This window comes from Vicugna pacos, chromosome 9 (assembly GCF_048564905.1).
Source record: "Vicugna pacos chromosome 9, VicPac4, whole genome shotgun sequence".
NCBI classification, from domain to species: domain Eukaryota; kingdom Metazoa; phylum Chordata; class Mammalia; order Artiodactyla; family Camelidae; genus Vicugna; species Vicugna pacos.
This window is the reverse complement of record NC_132995.1, coordinates 46,287,154-46,312,853: the sequence shown is the minus strand read 5'-3', so window position 1 is coordinate 46,312,853 and position 25,700 is coordinate 46,287,154. Positions and strand designations below refer to the sequence as shown.

The following is a 25,700-nucleotide window of genomic DNA, read 5'->3' as shown; positions in this document are numbered from 1 at the left end:
CCTGCTATTGGTCACCATTCCTCCAGGTGGCCTGCTCCATGACCGTTATGTCTCAGCAGGGCACCCCTCAGCTGCCTTTCCTTACCCAAGCCTGGCCATCCTGTGCCCACTCTTCAGAAGAGCCAAACCAGCTGACCACAGCCAGGCCCACCCCTAGGCTGGTCCTCATCACAGACAAGGCCTGGCCTGTTTTCCACATTAGTGTCTGTTGTCCTGAGCAAAATGATCTGAGGCCACAGTCCCACAGCCTCCTGCTACCTTCAAATGCACACATCCCAGCATGACAGGACTTCCCACATCTCAGGGCGCAGCCTCTGCTCAGCCCTGGCCTCTCTTCACTTCCCTAAGAGGTACAGAGCCCTGTCTGCTGCCCCGCCCTTTCTCACATTCAGGAATGGCCTCAGCAACCTTCCTCCTCCCACATTCAGTGTCAGCCAGACAGGGAAGTGCTAATGTCGGCCCTACCCCTGAACAACCCGCACTAACTACATTGGTTTCAGGGCGCAGATTTCCACCGTTTTGAGGTGGGCATAGGTAATCCTTAAGGGGTCTGGATGGACCGGAGGCAGCAGGAATGGGGCAAACATCAGAAGACACTAGGAACAAGCTCTAGGAAAGCAGAAAGAATTCAGCTGAACATGGATCCTTGCAAGATGATTTCTCACTAATTGCCAACATCACTAAGAGATGGGAGCTCTGAATTGGCAGAACTTCATCTTTCAGGGTTCTAAGTGGGGGTTTCTGCTTCTGGCAGCTCTACCTAATTCTCCCAGTTAGCATCAAGCTCATTTACTTTTTAAAGAAACAGATGAAGCTATTCCTTATCTAAAACTCTACCATGGCTTCTCATTTTTCTCAGAGGGACAGGCCAAACCACATCTACATTTCCAGCTTCATGTAATCCATCCTCTGCCCAGGTTGTCTTGTCTACTCCTGGGAATGCACTGCTAATAGGTAAATGCCCCAGGGGCAGGAGCCCTCTACCATAATATAATCTTGTTCACCACTGTATCCCCAGCAGCCCAGTTCCTGCTCCCTTATTGGTGCTCAAGATGTCTTTCTGGAATGAATGTCCCCACATCCACTGCCATGTCAGCAGTCGTGATCCAGAATTCTCATGGGGTTTTATGCTCCGTTAGGTTCTTCAGGACACATCTATCCTTTCACATGCGTCCCACTAACCTTTATAGGTGTGTCTTGGTTGGCTTGTTGTATTTTGTTTAACATCCTGATAGTCCTTCTAAAACCGAGAAAGAGGTAGGTTCTGCTTTCTTCAGATGTGTGTCACACATGAAGTGATTCAGTCTGTGTCTAGAGGGGCAGCTTCTCTGGGGGCAGGAGACAGAAGGCTTGAAAATAGATCATTAACAGTGAGCTGAGAGTGGGAAATAGAGCGGAGGGGCCCCAGCCATGTTCCCCTGACTACGCTCAGCAGGGTGAGCTATCTTCCTTCTCAAAAACACCAAAGACCAGACCAGATAAAGCTGGAAGAGTGCCAAGTACAGACTAGGTACTGAGAGTCCAGTGTACATTGGCCAGTGGGATTTGATGGGACACTCAAGTAAGGAGTTGAGCCAAACAAGGCCTAGAGATGGCGGAGGGTCCTGACTTCCCAGACCAGCTGCCTGGCTGGGAACAGGGCTCTGTGTCGGTCACTCAGCTGCAGAGAATGAGGACAGACTGTGGTCAAGGGTAGTGCATTTGACAGGGGAGACAGCAGGGGTGGCTGGGACAGAACCGCCAGCAGCATCCCCCAGAGCTCCCCCCACCCCCTGAAGAGGACCCATGGTGCCTCCTGCCTAGGATGCTGTCACCCATTCCCATTTGACAGGTCCTGAGACCTACCAGCTTACCAGAGTGAGGCCAATTCTGTTTAGCCACACCAGCTTTATACCAAGAAGATGATCCCTTTAGATCTACAGGGCATAAAACAATGTGGAGACGTTAACATACCTATAGAAATGGAAAGAAAATCTCCAATTAAAATCAGTGGAATAAAAGCAAGTCACAGCGCCAGGTGCAGTCGGCGTGGGCTTTGGAGTTAAGCCTGAACCTGGAACACTCGCTACTAGCTGGGTTTTGTTCTGCAAACTGTCCCGCCTCCCGGCCTGCACCTCACCAGTGAAATAACCACCCCTGCCTCCCAGCTTGCTGTGAGGTTGATGAAATACAGTCATATGCCCCGGCTGCAAGAATTCATCTTTGGCAGGAGTTTCCTCTAAAACCACTTTGGTGTATGAGAATTACAAGGTACTTTTTTTTTTTTAATTAGGAGTTCTGATCTAGATTTCTAGGGCCTTGGACACAAACAGTGCATGAAAGGACAGTCACCTCATGGTCACTTGTGCAGTTGTAAAGGTGGGTAGGTTGCGTTTTCAGAGCATTTGTAATTTGCTAGTTTATAGTAATAACTTGGCATTCCCTGCATCTTTTCATCAGTTATTCTGTCTTTACTAGTTTGTTTTTGTTTTTTGGGTTTTTTTTGGTATTAAAGATTCCAGCTGGTGAACAATGAATGTCAAACTGCTTTCACTGAGAAGAGTCGCAAGCTGGCGCTGCACCACAGCAGATGACCAGTGTACAGAGTAAGGGAACTGCCTGCGTCATGCTCTGTGAACTAATGTTGATTACTTAACTCACTGTGTCCATTCTAATGGGTTATGGTGGTGGTCTAGTAGAAATAGATGTTAATTTAGAGACTAAGGAATGCACAAAAAATTTTCTATTGAAATTAGTGTTAATTTTTGACTTTGAAGAATTCTATTCTTCAGGCCCATAAAATCGTATACAAACACACACGCACCTTTTTAGATCTTTATTTTAGAAAACTTGGTGTACACATGCACACACTTTCTCCCCCTCCCGTGCCCCCATCTGACCTCGCGGCATTTTCTCCTACACACTCTTTTCCATGGAATTTCATCCAGCCATGGAGTATCTTTACCAGTTAATTTAATCATTCCCTTACTGATGGTCATTCATATTGTTTCCTTTTTTTGTCCTTACCAAAAAATATACACTGATAAACATATAATCTTAGGTACTGGCACTTTATTTTTTCCTTAGGGATAGAGTCCCAGAAGCAAGTCTACTGGGTTGAGGAGTACAGTTGGTCCTTAAACAGCACAGGCGTTTGGGGCACTGACCCTTTGCGCAGATGGTAGCCCAAGTGTAACCCAAGTATAATCACAGTTGATCTGCCATCCAAGGTTCTGCATCCACAGATTCAACCAACTGCGGATTGTGTAGCACTGCAGTATGTATTTACCGGAAAAAAATCTGTATAAGTGGGCCTGCGCATTTCAAACCCATGTTGTCCAAGGGTCAACTGCACATATATTCTTAATGTTAAAAGACAGTCACAATGATTGCCAAGGAGGTTGTCACAATTTATATTTCTAACAGCAGTGTATGAAATTAACCTCTTCCACTGCTTCCTTGCCATAGCAGGTAAGATGACAATTTAGAAAGACAAAAAACTTACTGGACTATGGATATAAATTTGTTCAGAAAATCATTCAGGTTCATACATAGTCACGGCACATCAATAATCTTCAAAAATAACAAAGAAAAAAGGCCAGTTATAGTTACCACTTACAATTCTAATGCATGATTTGTAATTGATAAGGAAAGGAACTTGTGAATTTGAAATCAAGTCTAAAAGGGTGTATCTTTGAGTTAAGCAAAAATAAGAAAATTTTTTAGGTTAATGATCAAACAATATATGGAGAGCCTGCTGAAAAGTCTAACTTATAAATAAACTGTCTGTGAGCTTTTAAAGGAAAGAGATAACTTAGTAAGTCAGGTTCCAAAGGGAACAGCTTTTGGTGGATGATAGTAAACTCATGGAGGCAGAAATGCCTCTTTTACATAGAACACTGCCAAAATTTATTTCTAAAGTGGACTATGCACTTGAAAATTTTAAAAAGCAGTAAAAGACATTTATTGATAGTTTCTTAAAATAAATTATTTTCCTCTAAAGTCTCTGAAATGTAACGTTTTTGAACTACAGACACATCCTAATTTTTGCAAGACAGTTATAAAATATTAAGAGAAACAGGGAAACACACAAAAATACAAGTAGTTTCTGGGTTGTACAGTATTTTGGTAAAAGACATGCACTGTATGTAGATACTGCACTGAAAAGTAAGGAGAGCACGACCGGGGTGGGTATTCCTCGGCGGCCCACCTGCACGGGGGTGCACTCCGCGTGACGGACCCTATGCTGGCCTCCTGTCACTCTCTGAATGATCTCACACTTGCATATTCATGTCAATAATACTTCCAAAGGAAATCTTCAGCAAACCCAGACGGTTAAAACTTCAACAGCACTGTCTTCTGTTTATTGAAGCAGCAGCTCAATAACAATAGAGCTGCCGACTTACCTACGCCAGCAAGCAGGAGGAGAAAACATACTAAAATCTGGTGTATACGTCACTTGGAATGCATACTGGACTATGAAGGTACTGAGAGACACATGTGCTGTTTAGTATGGAAAATCTTGTTTGCTGTGTCCTAATTATCAGGACAAGAATTTCCACCTCCCAGTGACTGGGTTAAATGTACACGTGCAGATTTAAAATACAAAATTTGTGTTTTGCAGCATATTCTCACACATAACCACTGAATTCCTAAGGTACTGTCTGTAGAGCTTTTATGCTGTTGCCCAGACTATTTCCTTACTGAGTAATTCATTCAAAATTTTAAAAAGCTTTCTTTTGTCTATTTACAATTGGATACATTCTGATATGTATTCCTTAGTTGAGTATCAAAACTTTCACTACAGTATCGTTCTTAGGAGATCCTATTTTACCCATTTTTGAGTTGATAGATTGTATCTCAGTATGAGCTCCCACCCTCCTTCAGCACCTCCACCAGGTTTCTCCCTGTAGGAAGAGTTCTCCGCAGGTACAACCCAGCTGCTGTCTCAGGCTTTGTCCCCTGCATGAACTCTCTGATGGACACTGAGTCGGGACTTCCTGCTGAAGGCCTTCCCACACTCAGAACACTCATACGGTTTCTCTCCTGTATGGATTCGCAAATGTAATCTAAGGGTCGACCTCTGGCTGAATGTTTTGCCGCACTCAGTACATTCGTAGGGTTTCTCTCCTGTATGAGTTCTCATATGTATAATGAGCTGGGAGTTCTGGATAAAGGATTTTCCACATTCACTGCACTCATAGCGTTTCTCCCCTGTGTGAATTTTCTGGTGTATAATGAGGTTTGATTTCTTGAAGAAGGTTTTTGCACATTCATTACACTCATAGGGTCGTTCTCCTGTATGAATTCTCTGGTGTGTAGTAAGCTCAAACTTCTGGGCAAATGTCTTGCAACATTCACTGCATTCATAGGGCTTCTTCTCCATATGTGCTCTCTGGTGTACAATGAGGTTTGACTGGTGGGTGAAAGCTTTTCCACATTCAAGACATTCAAAGGGTTTTTCCCCAGTATGAATTCTCTGATGTTTAATGAGGTTTGCCTTATGGGAGAAGGTTTTCTTACACACATTACATTCATAAGGTTTTTCTCCAGTATGTATTCTCTTATGACTAATGAGGAGTGACTTGAAGGAGAAAGCCTTGTCACAATAATTACAAATAAAAGGTTGCACCAAATTTCTAATTTTCTGGTGTTTAAAAATGGCTTCTTTATGGCCAAAGGCTTTTCCACTTCTATTATATTCAGAGTATTCTACTCCAGTGTGGGTCTTCTCTTGCTTCAGATAGAGGAGTGCTTTTCCAAATCCATTACAGTCATCAGCTTTCTTTCTTACATAGCTTCTATTACTATTAAGTAAGTCTGAATTATATCTCAAAGTTTTTTCATATAAGTCATACTTATAGGGTACTTGTCTCAAAGAAACAAAGTCTGTGCTAAGATTAAAAGTTTTTCCAAAGAGATCATCTTCTTCTTCTTCAATTGGTATATGGTTCTTAAAGATTACAAATGGCCTTGCCTGCTCGTCTGGGTTTCTGGGGTCACCCTCCATCTCGTCATCAGCTTTCCATACCTCTAGGAAAGAGCACATAAAGTACACTTTGTCAACCCTTTCACTATAATGTGAAGTCTCCACAAATTTCCATTGCTGGGCTGCCTATGTTTGGGATGTGGTCTTCCAGTATATAAAGGTTCCCAGTAAAAAATGTTTCCTAAGTCGTGTATTTTGAAAGGAAAAGAATGGAAAAAATCCCCAAGGACAGTTGGGTCATGGTAAGGAAACACTGAAAAATGTCTTGGCATGACCCTCCTCCTCCCCTCTCCCCCTCCTCCTCCCTTACCCACTGATAATAAGTTGCTATAATTCTCCAGCATCACATCCATGTAGAGGATCCTCTGAGAGGGGTCCAGTTGCTCCCATTCCTCCTGGGTGAAGTCCACAGTCACATCCGTGAATGACACTGATCCCTGAAATGGCATACTGCTGTTCATTCTGAAAGGATCAGCATTTGCTGATACCAGAAGGACATATAAACACTTACTCTTCCTACGTTGTAAAAGTCATTCATCTTTAAAATTTACATATAAAACCAACTGTACACTTTCAATTTTGTCATGCCTCCAAAATATTTTTATACATAAAGTATTCAGATTCCCCTACATCTCTGGCACTATTTGGCAGATACCTAAGATTAATAAAATAGTTTCTCCTCTGAAGATGTGCACATGGAGATACTCACATAAACATTAATACGCAATATTTAATGTTACCAGTGTACTCATGCTTTTATAGGCATTATTTTTGTCATCTCAAACTACACACTATTAGAGTTAATTAAAGCTTTGAATATTTAAAGGCAGAAGATGAAATTCCAATTACAAGACAATCAGGCATAATTAGAGATCTCTCGACCATATCTAAGCCATAAAAAAGGGTAGAAAAGCAAAAATAAACAAGTGAGACTACATCAAACTAAAAAACTTCTGCACAGCAAAGGAAACTATCAACAAAATGAAAGGGCATGGGAGAAAATATTTGAAAATCATGTATCTGATAAGGGGTTAATATCCAAAATATATAAATAACTCATATAACTCAATAGCAAAAAAAAAAAAAAAAGTCCAATTAAAAAATGGGCAGAGAAATGAGACATTTTTCCAAAGAAGATACACAAATGGCCAACAGGCACATGAAAAGGTGCTCAACGTTACTAATCAGAGAAATGCAAATCAAAACCACAATAAGGTATCACAACTGTTAGACTGGCTACTATAAAAAAGACAAGATGGGGGAGGGTATAGCTCAGTGGTAGAGTGCGTGCTTAGCATGCACAAGGTCCTGGGTTCCATCCCCAGTACTTCTGTTTAAATAAACAAACCTAATTACCCCCTGTAATTCTCCCCTAAAAAAAGAAGGAAAATACATTAAAAAAATGTCTACAAGAATACACGAGGGGAAATCTTTGTGACTGTGGGCTATGCAAAGATTTCTTAGATATAACACCAAAGCGAAAAAAAAAAAAAAAAAGACAAGAAATACCAAGTGCTGGTATTGGTGAGGATGTGGAGAAAAGGGAACTCTTGTATACTGTTGGCGGGAATGTAAATTGGTGCAGCCACTACAGAAAACAGTACGGAGGATCCTTAAATAGTGAAAAATAGAACTACCATTTCATCCAGCAATTCCATTTCTGGGTATTTACCTGAAGAAAACAAACACTAACTCAGAAAGATACACAGTCAGCTCTCCATATCTCTGGGTTCTCCATCCACAGATTCAACCAATCATGGATCAAAACTATTTGGAAGAATGGAGAATAGACAAATGGAGAAAAGACAGTCTCTTCAGCACGTGGTGTTGGGAAGACTGGATAGCAGCATGTAAATCAATGAAATTAGAACACTCCCTCATACCATACACAAAAATTAACTCAAAATGGCTTAAAGGGAACCCTCCTACACTGTTGCTGGGATGTAGTTTGGTGCAGCCATTATGGAAAACAGTATGGAGATTCCTCGAAATATAGAAAAGTTGACCTACCATATAATCCAGCAATCCCACTTCTGGGTATATATCTGGAGGGAACTCTTAATTCAAAAAGATACATGCACCCCCAATGTTCACAGCAGCACTATATACAATAGCCAAGACATGGAAACAACCTGAATATCCATCAATGGATGACTGGATGAAGAAGTTGTGGTATATTTATACAATGGAATACTACTCAGCCATAGAAAAGAATAAAATAATGCCATTTGCAGCAACACAGATGGACCTAGAGATCGTCATTCTAAGCAGTTAGCCAGAAAGAGAAAAAAATACCTTATATCACTCATATGTGGAATCTAAAAAAAAAAGAAAAAAGGACACTATAAACTCATCTACAAAAAGGAAAGACTCGCAGACATAGTAAACAATCATGGTTACTAGGCAAAAGAGCTGGGAAGGGATAAATTTGGGAGTTTGAGATTTGCAAATGTTAGCTACTACATATAAAAATAGATTAAAAAAGCAAGTTTCTTCTGTATAGCACAGGGAGCTATGTTCAATATCTTGTAACAACCTTTAATGAAAATGGATATATGTATGTCTATTCATGACTGGGACATTGTGCTGTACACCAGAAACTGACATATTATAACCAACTATACTTCGATAAAAAAATAAATAAATATTTGGAAGACAGAAAAAAAAAAAGCCAGAAAGCTCTAAAGAGCAAAACTTGAATTTGCAGTGCAGGGCAACTATTTATACGTCACTTACATTGTATTTAATTTACAACTATTTACATAGCATTTACATTGCATTAGATACTTAAAGTAATCTACAGATGGTTTAAAGGACAGAGGAGGATGTACTCGGTTATATGCAAATACTATGTCTTTTATATAAGAGACCTGAGCATCTGCAAACTTTGTTATCCAAGGTGGGCAGTCCTGGAACCAACCACCCAAGGATACTGAAGGGCAACTGTCTCCATGTTCACTTCTGCATTATTTACAAAAGCCAAGATATGAAAACAACCTAAGTATCCATCAATGGATGAAGGGATAAAGATAATGTGGCATATATACACAATGCAATATTATTCAGCCTTAAAAAAAAGGAATCTTGCAATTTGTGACAACACAGATGGATTTGAGGACATTATGGTAAGTGAAATCAGAAAAAAGCCAAGTATCTTGTGATCTCTATTATGTGTGGAATCTTAAAAAAAGAAGAAAAAAAAGAAACCAAGTACACAGATACAGAGAACAGACTGGTGGTTACCTAAAGGCCAGAGGATGGCGGTAAGAAAAAACAGTAAAAGGGGCCAAAAGGTATGAACATCCAGTTAGAATAAGTCAAGCAATGTACAGCATGGTGACTGTGGTTAATAATACTGTATTGAATATTTGGAAGTTGCTAATAGAATAAGTCTTAAAAGTTCTTCTCACAAGAAAAAAACTAACTATGTATGGTGATGGATGTTAACTAGACTTACTGTGGTGGTCACAACACATACAAATACTGAATAATGTTGTGCAACTGAAACTAATAATGTTGTATGTCAAGTATACCTCAATAGAAATTAGAAGTCTGTAAGTTTAAAAAAAAAAAAAAAAGAATGTTCATAGCAGCATTTTACATAAGAGCCCAAAGCTGGAAAAACAAAGGTTGATAAACAGTAGATTAATAACTTGTGGCATATTAAAACAGCAGAGTAGTATAAAGCAATGAAAAGGAACTAATTCCAGCTATTGGGGGAGGATTTCACAAAGGCTTTGAGAATGCTGGCTAAGTTTTCTTCCTTGATCTGAATGTATATATGATTTTTTAATATATAATAATATATATTATTCACTGTAATAAACAATCCCCATGAAACAAAAATGCTGAAGCATATAAATGTGAAAAAAGTGTCATGAACTAGAAAACCAAGCCTTTACTCAAAACCAGGATGATGTTAAAAGGAAAAAAAAATTGAAGACCATTTCGTAACTTAGAAAATCATCTACATCCACTTGGCCACAAGATAAAAACAATAAGAACTTTTAAATCACTGCCACACCAACAAGGGGGATAAACCTGTGGCACATCACTGTGACGTAAGTTACGATTTCATATTTGATGAAATATGAAAATATTCTGTATTTTTTTTCACAATGCTACTTTTTATACTCCATACAAACAAAAAAATGCTCCGAAAATTACAGATAAAACACAATTCTGACAGCATAACATTAAACAAGATGTCAAACATTATCCTCAAAGACCTTTGTAGATGACAGAAGTACTTTTCATCTGGAATGAATCTGGTGTTTGGTGCAGAAATGCTATGGCCATGAGTAGAGGTGTACCTAGTGTATCTGACACTCAGAGCAGACCTCAACTCTTCAAACTGTTAAACATCTAAAATTTTCACCTGCAAGTTTACTTCTGAGTGCAAGAATCCTTTTTAACCTATTCACATAACCTCTCTTCTGAATCTGTTTATCTGTCATCTTCAGTTATGACTCCCAATTCCTTAACTCCTTCTACTTCTTCCAGGCTGTCACTGCCTTGTCCCAGTGATTTCCCACAATCTCCCACTCATAACTTGTAGCCTCAGGAAAAGTTAGAGGAAGTATGAAAAAAAAAAGATGAGATAAAGGTCTGAGCATTACAAATGACCTAGTTATATTGCACAAATTTGCAGGTTACCCAATGGCATTATTTCAGGACATTTTATAGCAATCTTTAGCCACTTGGCATGGGAGCAGAGAGTGTAGGTGGTGGGTCATCTGTGCCTAAGACCAATGACACTGAGGTCAACAATCACAGAGTGGAGATTTCCCCAATAGTAAATACTTATTCCCATTTTTAGACTGCTTCTGAAATTACAGTTCATAAAATAGGAACACTGGGAAATTTCCCAGGGACTAAATTAAATACTAAGGACACAAGGACCAATAGGCATGCTATAGACCCCCTTCAAGTCATTCCTTTGCCTCCTGTTTCCACTGCCACCCCAGCTACTACAAAAGCTTCCTAATTCTTATTTCCTATCTGCTCTTACTCTCATCTACCCCACATTCTAAAGTTAACATAATTATTCTAAAGTATAGCCCTAATTACATGATTATTCTGGTTAGAAGCAGTCATCCATTATCTGTTGAAATAAACTAACGACTAACCCAGCATTGAACATCATTCAAATTTCGCTTCCATCCCTCTCTCCCCTGGCTCTCCTCTATGTACAGATCCTCCCACTTAGGTCACATCACAGATCACTTAAACGTGTTCTCCATAATTGAATCCCTACTCTCTTTTAAACCCGGGAGTACCTTGTTCGTGTTTCTCTTGTGGCACTTATTTTACTCTGCTTTCTTTCATTAAATGTGCCTTATTCCTTCCACTCTCCCCATTTAGATAATCTAATTTTTAGATCAGAAATTGTATCTTCCTCATCTTTGTGTTTTTATAAGCATAGTACATAAGTACATGTTATGTACTCAAATAAAATAAAATAAAGCTAAATTGTATGGAGCTGAATATTCAAATTTCCTTATCTTCTTGCTGCCCGAAGAGACATGCCACATAATTCCTGCTGCAACATCCTACGTAGCTAGCCAAAACGATGGGGCATCTGCACTATTCACACTCAGATTATCTAAAAATTTTAGTAAAATTTGGTAAATCCTAAAATCTGGTTCATTTTCTTGAGATGTCATGCATGTTATAGTATACTTGTGTCTTCATTAAAAATGCTTTTTATTCAGTTTGCAATCTACATGATTCCCATATAGATTCTGCCTATACTTGTACTTGACAATTTATTTTCTTTTGGGTACCAATCTTATTAGTGGTTATTCAGCTCTTCAGCATACAGGAAATGGTCACTCCATGCACTGAGTACGTGTAAGTGACATCATCACCACACTGTCAGCATAATGTAAGTAGAGACACAATGTGACTTACCATCACACAAGTGTATGTCATAGGCTAAATAACCTGTCACCAAAAAAAAAGTAACAGCAGAGTAAAACTAAGCAGGAAAAAAGTTAGAAAAGATATTTTTAAAATAATATAATTGGATTTAACAGCAGATTAGACAAAACTGAAGAGATGACTAATAAACTGGAAGATAGGTCAGTAAGAAATATCCAGACTGAAATACAGAAATAAAGGATAGAAAACACATCAAAGCATCTAAAAGACACATGGGACAAAGTAAATGTCTAATATACTTGCAACTGGAGTCCCAGTAAGAGAGGCAAAATACAACAGAAACAATACTTGAAGAGACATGGCTTAGAATTTTCTGGAACAGCTCACAGACCATAGAACACCACTAACCCCAAAAAGAATAAATATAGAGGAAACCACATTTAGGGACATCATAATGAAACTGCTAAAAATCCCAAAGGGAAAAAAACATACTGCCTTCAGAGACACAACAATAAAACTGACAGCTGACTTTTTCATAGAAACAATGGAAGCCAGAAAATAACAGAGTATCTTTAAAGTGCTAAAAGCACTAGAATATGAGTCGAGAAACTTTTTCTATAAGGAGCCAAGTAGTAAACATTTTAGGTTTTAAGGATGGTATGTAGTCTCAACTACAACTAATCAAGTCTACCCTTGGAACACAAAAGCAGGCACAGGCAATATGTAAACAAATGGATGTGGCTGTGTTCCAATAAAAGTGATCTATGGACACTGAGTTTTGAAAACATTTAATAAAAGATTAAGACCTTCAATGAAGTTTTAAAAAACAACAAACTTTTTACAAGAAGCAAACTGAAACAAAACAAAGTCTGAAAATAAAAGGCATAGAAAAGCTGGCAAAGGAACATCAATAATTAGTAAAAACAATTCCAAAAATATGTATATTACCATGACCCCCAAATTCTATAAACTACCTAATGTATATAAAAGTATTAAAAGAGAGGACTGGATACACACACACGAAACTTTTAACATTGTCTGCCTCTAAAGTGAGGAGACTGGCTTTACTGATCAGGAAGATTTTAGCACTGGGTGAGGTGACCTATAGTGACAGCATACTAGGAGGGCAGACCACGACAGAGACAGCGAGAGAGTAAAGACAGATTTCATGTACAAACTGTATAACATAAAGAAAAAACTTATATATATTATGTGTGAAAACAAATAAGCCAAGATGTTAACTTTTTTTTTCCTTTTTTTGGGGTGGGGTGGGGTAACTAGGTTTACTTATTTATTTAATGGAGGTACTGAGGATTGAACCTAGGATGTGGTGCATGCTAGGCATGTACTCTACCACTGAGCTCTACCCTCCCCCACAAGATGTTAAGTATTGACTACTCAATGGTGTTAACAGGTTGGTAGTTATCAGATTGAACCATATTGAAATTATGACATTCAACTATTTGGACACACAAAAATGGCTATTTCATATAGCCCAAATTAATATGCTTTTATTTGTATTTCTGTGCAGTTTTACACTTCATAGAATCAAACCAAGAAAGTAAGAGAAGATAAAAATATTTAATGACCTAGCAGGCAAACAGGAAGAAAGAGCATCAAAATTTTAGAATACTAGGAACAAAGAAAAAAAGCTTAGAAGTTTCAGGAGAGAATGGAATAGCTCACATTCTGATAAACAGGTAAGCCTTTGGCCTTGCTGACTACAACACTAAGAAGTAGTGACTTCAAAATTCTGAAAGAAAACAACAACAGAAGGTGGGCAAATAAATGAAACAGCCTGCAGCCACTGGACAGCAACCACTGCAGGGCTACAATTATTGAAAGAAGGGTGAACTTGAAAGGAATTCCATATTCACACTGATGAAAAAAGTGCTGGGGGTTAAAAAAAAAAAAACCTACTGAAAGAAAAAAATTGTCAATCTTGAATTCCATATCCAGCAAAATGTCCCTAGTGGTATTTTCTAAACCATGACACAGAGAAATAGAGCCCAAGCAAAAAGTGACAGAGCTGTTACATGAAATAAAAACCAGCATTTGGGTCTGCAAAATAACTGGGATTTGGGTGCAGGGTAATGGAGATAAGACAGACAAAGAGAAGGGGCTCTAAAATTCTGCATAAAAATTCACCTCAGATCTTTGGCTGGTTCCTAATACGTGCAGGTGGAGGGCAAACCTCCAGGGTAACTAGCAGAAAGCTGTTTTGTTCTGCCAGATAGCTAAATTATTGGTAGAACAAAACTTAATATTCTTTAGAGGCAACTATGTATCATACAGCATGTCCAACAAACAAAAATTATGAGACATGCAAAAAAGCAAAAAGAATGAAAAGACAAAAAAATTAAGAGATAAACAGTCAAAAGGAGACGTAGGGATAACCCATGTTTTAGAGTTAGCACACAAAGAGTTCACTTTAACTGTAAATAATGTTAAAAAATAAAGAGAAACAGATGTACAATGTGGTGAAAATACTGGAATATTTTAACAAAGAACTATAATCTACAAAAAGGAAGCAAATGGACATTGTAGAACTGCAAATGTAGTTTTTAACTGAAGTTAAAAAGCAACTGTAGCTTTCTGGTTAAGATGGTGGAGTGGCAGGACCATGAGCTTGCCTCTCCTTGTGCCTACAACAAAACCACAACTGACTGCTAAACAACCATCAAAAAAAGACTGGAACCTAGCAAGAAGATCTTCTTCAACTGGAAACAAAGAGGGAACCACAGCAGGACGGGGTCTTTCATGGGCTCATATAAATTTTTAAACTGTTTGTTCTAATTCTGTGAAGAATGTCATGAGTATTTTGACAAGGGTTGCATTGGACATGTAGATTGCTTTGAGTAGTACGGCCATTTTGATAATGTTGGTTCTTCCAATCCAAGAGCACAAGTTATCTTTCCATTTCTTTGTTTCATTTTCACTTTCCTTCAGGAATGTTTTACACTTTTTAGACTACAGGTAACTTCCTTGTCTAAGTTTATTTCTAGGTATTATGTTGTTTTTGATGCAATGGAAATGTCTGTGCCAGTTATAAAATTCTGGTTTTTGAAGAGGAAAAAAAAAGTAAACGAAGGGCTGCAAATGGCAAAATATCCTTCTTTATTATAGGTGAGTTGTATTCCATTACATATATATGTTGCATCTTCTTCATCCATTCATCTATTGATGTGCACTTAGGATGCTTCCATATCTTGACAATTATTAACAATGTTGCCATTAATAGTGGGGTATACGTATCTTTTTGAATTAATTCTTATTTTGTGGTTGGCTTTATTCCTTTGATAACTATATAAGATTAAAAAGCTAAAGCTCTAAATATTCTTAGTAGCAATGAACAGTACATATACATAAATTTAAAAATATGTGCAGTATATTGTGTATATGTATACATGCAATATATTGTGTATGTGCAGTCAAACTGTAACAATTCTACCTAATAAAACTGAAAAATAAAAAAAAAATTTTTAACCCCAAAGTCTAATGCACTATTGCTTAAAATGCTGAAAGAGAAGACAAAAAAAGTAACCCTAGAACCAGAGAAGGAAAAAGAATGGGACAGAAATAACTGATAGTGCAGGATATATTCAGTATCTTGTAGCAACTCATGGTGAAAAAGAATATGAAAACAAATACATATATGTTCATGTATGACTGAAGCATTATGCTGTACACCAGAAATTGACACAACACTGTAAACTGACTACATGTCAATAAAAAATATATATATAGAAGAAAAAAAAGAAACAATTGAAGAAATAACAGCTAAGAATTTGCCAAATTTGATAAAAAGGTATTGAATACAAATCTAAGAAACTCAATAAAGCTCAAGCAGAATAAATACAAAGAAAATTATATTTAAATACATCAAACTCAAACTGTTGAGTGCCAGAGAAAGAAAGAGTATCTTAAAAGTAGGCAGTAGAAAAAGATACATTTCCTTCAAGGAACAACTATAAAAGCGTGACAATGAATATTTATATGTTCATGTATGACTGAAAAATTGTGCTCTACACTGGAATTTGACACAACATTGTAAAATGATTATAAATCAATAAAAAATGTTAAAAAAATGGATCTATTTCTTAATATACACCATAGATGTGAGGCAAAAACAGAATGCCATCTTTAAAGCACTGAAAGAAAAAACAAACCCTAGAATTTTACTGCCAGGGAAAATATTTTTTTAAATGAAGGCAAAATAAAGACATACACAGATAAACAAAAGATGTAAGAATTCACTGCAATATACTGTACAATGTTCTTGGGTTGTACTGAGGTGGTATAATACTAATGCAAGGTGATTAGTAACATACGTAAATTGTAATCCTTAGAGAAACCACTTCAAAAAATAAAAGGACACAAAGGTAAAAAGGCATAGAAAATTCAGGTGAAAAACAAACAGCAAGATGACAGACTTAAATCCAACTGTGCCTATAATGAAATTAATTATAAATAAAATAACCAATTAAAAGACAGACTGTTAAGCTGGATAAAAACTATAACCCAACTATATGCTGTTTAGCAGAAGTACACTATAAATATAAGAACACAACAGGTTGAAAAAAAGAGAATGGAAAAGATATATCATAAAAAAGCTAATTATTAAAAAGGCAGGTATGGTTCTATTTATCAGACAAGGAGTATGATCAGAAATAAAGAGGGATATTCCAAAATTATAGAAGGGTAATTCCACCAGGAAAATAGAATAATCATAAATGTGCATGCACTTAATAAATGTATATGAACACAAAAACACAGCTTCAAATTACATCAAGCAAAAACTGACAGAACTAAAGTGAAGAAGGACAAATCCACATACTACCTACCAACCAAGCAGTAGAAGAGAATGAAGGAATTTTCAGAAAATTAACTTTTAAAAAATCTCTCTCTCACATATTCTTTCTCAAGAAGTTACTGAAGAATGTACTCCAATAAAAACAATAGTAGTCCAAAAAAGGCAAAGACATGAGAAAAGGCAAACAAAAGATCAATAGGAAAGCTGAAAGAAACGTCTACGAGGAATTTGAAGGCAATCACAGGATGGCAGTGATTCTCTATCAATACCAAATTGTGTGAATGAAATAGTGTGATTCAAAAGCAGGCACTCTGAGGCTGTAAGATGCCTACTGCCATTGTACCACCTCTTTAACCTGAGAGAATTCCTGGGTGGGCCTGAACCAGATTCTTATCTGTCTGGCTTTGGTTTGCCTTGTCTGGAACATGTGCGGATGACATCTCTCTCTCCCACACCAGGTTGCCAATGAGATAAGGGCACTTGTTTCATCTCATAGAAGTGTTCTTTGATCTACTCCTAAGAGTTGGCAGTTGACCAGTGATCCAAGAAGCAGGGAATACAGAACAGCCCACTTACTCTAATTATATTCTTGCCAGACATTCAATACTTGATCCACACTTTGATCCTGCCAAATGGCCCAACTATATGAGCTCTATGTTTTCCCATTCTCTCATGGCCTTGCCAATGACTTAACCAATAAGATTTTTGTAAACACTTAAGAAAAAAATTGAAGCCAGACTCTGACCCACAGACTCTATTCAGTTCATCTCCTAGAAACCTCTATCCAATAACAGCAAAATTTCCAGACAGAACCAGATCTGTGCTTGCTTGCTAAGTTTTGCCATATTGCTCCCCAGTAAGTCCGTATCATGTTTTTTAATAGACTTAATTTTTTTAGAGCAGTTTCAGGTTCACAACAAAATTGAGCAGAAAATACAGAATTCACACATAGCCCTCCCCACCCACACATATATACTCTCCTACCCTCAACATCCCTCATCAGTGTGATATATTTGGTATAATCAATGAACCAACATGGACACATTATTATCAACCAAAGTCCACAGTTTACATTAGGACTCATTCTTGATGTACATTTGATGGGTTTTGACAAATGCATAATGACATGTAGCTGCCACTACAGTATCATGCAGAATAATTTCATTGCCCTAAAAATCCCTTGTGCTCGATCTATTCATTCCTCCCTCCCTCTCCCCAAACTCCTGGAAACCATGATCTTTTTATTGTTTCTGTAGCTGTGCCTTTTCCAGAACGTCATTTGGTTGGAATCATACAGTATGTAAACTTTTCAGACTGGCTTCTTTCATTTAGTAGTATCTTTTAATTTTCTTCCATGTCTTTCATGGTTTGTTAGCTCATTTTTTTTTAACTGCACATATATTTTTAAATTTACATATATGTACTGTTTATTGTTTCTAAGAACGTTTAGAGTTTTAGCTTTCTAAACTTAGTTATCAAAGGAATAAAGCCAACCACAAAATAAGAATTAATTCAAAAAGACACATCCACCCTGCTATTAACAGCAACATTTTGAAGTGAAAAAAAAAAAGTAAACGAAGGGCTGCAAATGGCAAAATATCCTTCTTTCTTATGGGTGAGCTGTATACCATTATGTGTGTGTGTGTGTGTGTGTGTGTACACACACACACACACACACAAATATATATATACATACATATATATATGTATGTATATATATAGTGCATCTTCATTATCTATTCAACTGTTGATGTGCACTTGGGGTGCTTCCATGTCTTGGCAATTATAAATAAAGTCTGTACCATTTGATACCACCACAAACAATCCAGGAGTGGCTTCACCTCTCTTTAGCTAACACTGGCTAATGTAACTTGAAAAAACAATGATAAAAAACCTAAGTCTTGATAAAGAGAATATGGGTGCATGAAAGGACATCTTTTATATCTCAAATATCTGGAAGAAGAAGAAGAAGAAAAACTCCACCAATCAAATGAAAAATTATGCAAAATAAGGCAATATAAATTCCAGTTATACATATACACACTATTATATATAAAATAAACAACAAAGACCTACTGTATAGCACAAGGAACTATATTCAGTATCTTATAATAACCTATAATGGAAAAGAATCAGAAAAAAGAATATATATGTATGTATAACAGAATCACTTTGCTGTACACTTGAAACTAACACAATTTTGTAAATCAACTGTACTTCAATTAAAAAAATTCCATTTTTTCAAGACCGAATTTTATATTGATTAGGGATATATATATAAATATATATAAATGGGAAAATGTTTGAGAAAGGCAAGGCAGTAATTAACATAGGTGTCAAGACAGTGGCTAACTACTAGGAAGAGTCAATCAGAGAATGTATCATAAAGAACAGATAATGTTCTATTTCTTAATGTGGGTGCCCATTTATTATTATTCTTTAATGTATAAATACTTGTTACATACATTGGCTAAAACATGTATAAAGAGAATTATAATGCTTTATACACTCTTCTGTATAAATGTTACATTACACAATACGAAAAAATCGGAAAAATGAGGAAGTTCTCTATGTTCTGAGATGGAAAGACTTCAAAGATGTCACCAAGTGATAAAAACACATATAATCAAGAGAATAAAAAGACAAAGACATCTTTGCAACTCACATATCTGATAAAGGACTGGTATTCAAAATATATAAAGAACTTTAAAAACTCATCAATAAACAAACAATCTAATTTAAAAAAAGAGCCAAAGACCTTAACAGACACCTCATTAAAGAAGATATACAGATGGTAAATAAACACATGAAAAGATGCTCAACATTATGTCATCAGGGAATTGTTTATTACAACAGCAACAAGATACTACTGAACATCTATTAGAATGGCCAAAATCCACAACATAGACAACACCAAATGTTGGCAAGGATGTAGAGCAACAGGATCTTATTCACTGCTGGTGGGAATGCAAATGGTACAGCCACTCTGGAAGACAGTCTGGCAGTTTCTCACAAAACATACTCTTGCCATACAATTTGCAATTGTGCTCTTCAGCATTTACCCAAATGATTAACTTATTTTATATCTACACAAAACCCTGCACACAAATGTTTACAGTAGTTTTAGTCATAACTGTCAAAACTTGGAAGCAACCAAGATGTCCTTCAATTGCTGAATGGATAAACTATAGTACATTCAGACAACGGAATGTTATTCAGTGGTAAAAATAAATGAGCTATCGAGCACGAAAAGGCATCGAGGAACTTCAAATGGATATTTCTAAGTGAAAGAAACCAATCTGAAAAGCTTACACACTGATTGATTCCAACTATAACACAGTCTGGAAAAGCCAAAACTAGGGGAACAGTGACAAGGATCAGTGATTTCCTGGGACTCTGGGAGAGAGAGGGAGGGATGAATAGAGCACAGGGGATTTTGTGGTCAGTGAAATTCTGTGTGATACCATGGTGGTGGATACATGTCATTATATATTTGTCAAAACCCATATAACGGACAACACCAAGAATGAATCCTAATGTAAACTATGGACTTTAAAGGATCAGTATTGGCTCATCAATTGTAACAGGTGTACCACATTAATACAAGATGTTAATAACAGGGGAACTGTGTGCAGAGGAAGTGAGGGAATATATGAGAACTCCCTGTACTTTTCACTCAAATTTTCTGTAAACCCAGAACTGCTCTTAAAAAAATGAAGTCTATTACTTAAAAGCAAAACAAAACACATATAAACAGAGCAGTATGATTAATATGCTATCTTACATTAACCTATACTTGTACTTGTGTAAATATGTACAAATAAACTCTGGAATGCTATTCAGGAAAATGACAATGGAACTAGCGGAGGTTGGGGGTAGAATTTAAATACACACCTAGGTATTAGTGAGTTCTCTGGCATCACGTTCATTGGATTGGAAAGATAAAGTACACATAATATTACTCAGCATCTGCACTCAAGAATGCTCTATGAAATAACCAGAGGCAAACTAATAACCTGTTTAACATGAGTTGCTTCTGGGGATGCTGTCCAAAACACCATCTACATAAAGGTCCACAAAATTTACTCAGACCTAAGGCTAGAGAACCAAGGAAATGGTATTCATAATCAATGCAAGACATTCAATTAATCTGACTTTTTGGCTGCTGGTATTGATTATTCTCACTATGTCTTCCTTGAGTTTTACTCATCTATATCTTTCTATGTCATTTCCTAGGTCCTTAGAAACTTCTTCAAATTCACTGAAAAACAGAATTGGAGTAAACAAACAACTCACCTGGGATTTGCTCATTTTCTGCAGTTTTGGGGTAAAGGCAGAGGAGGTAGAACTGAAATAGAGGAAAAGAAGGTATTGTTATTAAAGAACTGACCTGCCTCAGAACTTCTAAAATGACTTCTAGAAATCCTTACACATCACCTGGGAAAATATCACCTCCTGGGAGAGTCCCTTTGCCTCTGCAGAGGGCCAGAAAGAACCATGCTGACAGCACTCACCTTCAATCAAACGTTACAAGACACTCAAAAAGGCAGGACTAAGACGACCCACTATCAACAGAAACCTCAACTGATTAAATTATCAGAGAATTTAAAGCAGCTATGATTTATATATTAAAGCTTTACTGGAAAGGTGGGTAACATGAATGAACAAATAGGGAATTTCAAGAGCTAGAAACTTCAGAAGAAGAAAATCAAATGGAAATACTAACTAAAGTACAGTAACAAAGTTGACAGAATACTTTCAATAGGCTCATTAGTGCACTCAACAGAGCTGAAGAAACTTTCAGTAAATCTGAAGACTGGTCAAAAGAAATTACCCAAACTGAAACACAAAGAGAAAGTAAAAGGGAAAAAAAAGGCAGAGAATCCAAGAGCTGTGGTACAATATTAAACAGCCTAACAAACCTGTATTGGGGTCCCCAAAGGGAGAATGGCACAGAAGTATCTGAAGACATAATGATTGGGAATTTTCCAAAAATAATGAACAATATCATAACACAGATCCAAGAAACTCAGATAATCTACCCAAAAAGAACACCAAAAACCAAAATAAAACAAAGACACACCCAGAAACATCATATTCAAAGCAATGGACACCAAAGTTAAAGAGAAATTCTTGAAAGCAGATAGGAAAAAAAAAACCCCAACACATTATCCACAGGCATACCACATTTTATTGCACTTAAAAGATTGCTGTTTTTTTTTTTTTTAACAAATTGAAAGTTTGTGGTAACCCTGCATTGTCAGATGATGGTTAGCATTATTAGTAATAAAGTATTTTTAAATTAAGGTATATACATTGTTTTTTAGACATAATGCTATTACATACTTAATGGACTGCAGTATACTGTAAACTTAACTTTTATATGCACTGAGAAAGCAAAATATTCATTTGACTTGCTTTATTATGGTGGTCTGGAACTGAATCTGCAGTATTTCCTAGGTATGCCTGTACAGAGGAACCAAAATAAAGAATCACAGCCAATTTCTCATCAGAAACTATACAAGCCACAAGACAATGTAGTGCCATCTATAAAGTGCTCTTTAAAAAAAAAAAAAAGGAAAAAAACTATCAACCCAGTATTCTATACCCAGCAAACACATCTTTCAAAAATGAAAGTGAAATTAAAAATCTCTTCAAACAAACAAAAACAGAGAATTCATTACCAGAAGACCTGTACTACAAGAAACACTTAAATAAGTTCTTCAGGTAGAACAGATATGATACCAGACAGAAACATAGATCTACACAAAGAAATAAAGATCTCTGGGAATGGCTAAAATGAAGACAAACATAAAAGACACTTATTATTACTTTTAATCAATTTAAAAGATAACTGATTGTCTATAGCAAAAACAGTAGCAAAGTTTTGTGAACTTACAGCATATGTAAAAGTAATATATATGATAACAGCACAAAAGATGGGATGATAAAATTGTTAATGGGAGTATGCTGTTTTATAAATCTTACATTACATATAAAGCAGCATAATGCTACTTAAAGGTCCTCTGTGATTAACTCAAGATGTTTATTGTAAACTACAGGGCAACTACAAAAAAAAATTCTTTAAAGAAGTATAAACAAGATGGGGAGGCTATATATAGCTCAGTAGTAGAGTGTGTGCTTAGCACGCACAAGTCCTGGGTTCAATCCCCAGTACCTCCAGTAAATAAATAAGTAAACCTAGTTACCCACCCCACCCCCCAATAAAAAGTTATAATAAAAAGTTTAAAGAAGTATAAACAATAAGCCAATAGTGGAGAAAAATATATAATCATAAAAACTACCACTAAATTCAGAAGTAGTCAGAAAAAGAGTAAAACAGGAACAAAGATAAGATAGGAAGGACAACTAGAACAAAACTAGTAAGATGGTGGATTTTAACCCAACCATATCAATAATTGGTATAAACATAACCAATTAAATGACAGAGGCTGTCAAACTGGGTAAACAAGGCCAAACTACGTGCTGTCTAGATGCAGTTTGTTTTAAATATAAAAACATATTCATGGAATAAAACATGTTTTAAGGCAGGACACAAAAATTTAAACAAAAAAACTCTCTGTCTCGTCCTTTGGGCCTCCTCTCTCCCCCTGTAGTGTGCAATGTCCATCTGCATTATCCATTAACCAGACCACCTCAAAGATGGGAGTGCCTGCTTAACTGTAAAGATTTTTTTTTTCCTGAGTAGAAATAATGTAACTTAAAAATTAACATTGTTTTCTAACTCTGTAAGGGGTCATGATGACTTGCTGCTCACTTTGTATGCGCTTACCTGGACTATGTATCTTTGGTGAACTTTATGTAAAATGTCAGTATGTCATTTTGATGTACAATCCTTTGTTTCAAAAATGTATATGATTGTGCCTTCTACTTCCAACAGGCAGAACAGTTCTCAGAGCTTCAATAGCTAGATCAAAAGTAAAAGGATAAAAAAGGATAAACCTTGCAAACACTCATCAAAATAAAGTTGGAGCAATTATATTACTATCAAACAAAGTAGACTTAAGAAGGAATAACACCAGGGATAAGGAGTGATATTACATGTCACTGTGATAAATGACACATGATAAATGTGCCAAATCACCAAAACACGTAACAATCCTAAATGTACATGCATGAAAAGAACTTCAAAAAATGAGAAACAAAAATTGATAGAACTGAAAGAAAAAAACAGGTAACTCCACAACTGTAGTTCAAAACTTCAATAATCTTTTCTCAGTGACAGAACAGGTAGACAGACAGAAAATCAGTAAGGCCCCATTTACTGTTTACAGAAAAATCTACCACCAACAGCACAATGATCATTATTAAAGTATGTTTAGAACATTCCCAAGATCGATCATAACCCTGGCCATAAAACAAATCTCAACAACTTTTAAAGAACTGAAATATGTGACAAAGTATATTCTTTGACAAAAATAAAATTAAACTTGAAATCAGTAACAAAGATCCGGAAAATCCCAAAATATTTGGAAATTAAACAACAGACTTCTAAATAAGCAATGGGTGAGAAGGGCAGTCACAAGGGAAGTTTTTAAAAAACACCTAACTGAATGGAAATGAAGACATAACATATTAGAATTTGAAGGAAATGTATTTAAAGGACAACTGTAGCATTAAAACTAATATCAAGAATGACTGAAAACAAAAACAATGAGGAGACATTACGATAGATGCTACAGACATTAAATAGTTATTCTTTCACAATAAAAACACATACCTATTAGCTACACAAATTAAAGAGGAAAAAAAGAAATGTTCCAAATACACAAAACAAGTGGGGAATATCAACAAACACAAGAGAAAAAAAAATGGAAAAAAGAATCCATTTTCAATAGCAACACTACCTAAGAATAAAATTAAGAAAAACGCAAATCTTTTATGAAGATAAAATGCTGTTAACAGGGACAAAATGAAAGAGGATCTGAACAAAAGGGAAGGCCTACAGAAGGCCAACATCATAAAGGTGTCCATTCCCACTAATTAAATGTAACCATTAATGGGATCATAATAAAAATATCAACAAGTTTAAAAAAAAATTTTTTAAGTACCCATGTGAATCACAAGTAAACAAGCATAATCTCAAAGTGGTGAAGGCTTTCTGGAGTTATAAAAGGGAAGAGCAGTAAACTCAACCACGGAGAAATTCAAAACGCCTCCATGGCAAAAACTACCAGGGAACAAAGTCAAAAGGCAAATAATAAGATAAAGTATCACCTGGATGCGTGACCTTGGGTAAATCACCTAAACCCCATCTATTATCACTGCTTTCCTATCAGCTGAAATTAAGGAACTAGTTAAATCACAAGGTAGGTATGAGGATTAGGTGAACACTTAAGCTGAAAAGGCTTTTGCAAAGATGTCGTAGCTCCTCCTCTCCTTCGGCACACCGTGCTCATCAGGAAACTTACTGAGGCTTACAATCCTCCTTCCACCCGCGAGGCCCCGGGACGCAGCACGCTGCATCCGGGCGCAGCCAGGTGTGTCCGGCCCCGCCCCCGGCCTCGCCCCGCGCCCGCCCGGCCTGTTCGCGTGCGCGCCGGCCCCCCAGGCTTCCGGTCCGAAGCCGCCGGTCGGAGGCGCTTTCCTTGACAAAGGGAGGAAGGCAAGCCCTCGCCGCCGCCCTCCCCCTCGGCCGTCCCCGCCCCCGCACGTCCGGCCGAGCGGGCCCGGCCAGCCCCGAGCAGAGGAGAGCGCCGGGCCAACCTGGACGCCGCCCCGAGGGTCGCCGTCGCCTGCGAGTCGCCGAAGTTTGGACTCTCACCCAACGCGGGCACGAACCCATCCCTCATCTCCTTCCCCTCGGCCCCCAAACCCTGCGGAGCTGCCTGGCAGCTCCCCTCATACCTGGAGGGGCACTGCCTCCGCTCGTGGCTCAGTGCTAGGCCCGGTCACAGCGCGGGGCGGCTAAGACGCGGGGAGACCCGGGCCCTATCACCCACTCGCGGCTGGAGTGGGGGGAAGGGCGGCCACCGGCGCGCTCGCAGCATTGCACATGCGCAGACGCAGGGGCTG

General features: G+C 37.4%; 1 protein-coding gene across 4 annotated transcripts; it reads right to left on the bottom strand.

Annotated features, from left to right (window-relative positions):
• Nucleotides 1-2,800: 2,800 nt before the first annotated feature.
• ZFP1 (ZFP1 zinc finger protein) lies at nucleotides 2,801-25,700 on the bottom strand. Of its 4 annotated transcripts, XM_015241974.3 has the most exons (5): nucleotides 25,533-25,700; nucleotides 23,458-23,592; nucleotides 20,961-21,012; nucleotides 6,279-6,405; nucleotides 2,801-6,012 (listed from the first exon to the last, which is right to left on the bottom strand). In XM_015241974.3, the coding sequence occupies exons 3-5, from the start codon at nucleotides 20,973-20,975 to the stop codon at nucleotides 4,928-4,930; spliced, it is 1,227 nt and encodes a 408-aa protein (XP_015097460.2). In that variant the 5' UTR covers nucleotides 20,976-21,012; nucleotides 23,458-23,592; nucleotides 25,533-25,700; the 3' UTR covers nucleotides 2,801-4,927. The 4 variants fall into 4 exon arrangements, with proteins under 4 accessions (XP_015097460.2, XP_006207551.2, XP_072823817.1 ...); XM_006207489.4 differs by lacking the exon at nucleotides 23,458-23,592; XM_072967716.1 differs by lacking the exons at nucleotides 23,458-23,592; nucleotides 25,533-25,700 and adding an exon at nucleotides 25,097-25,150.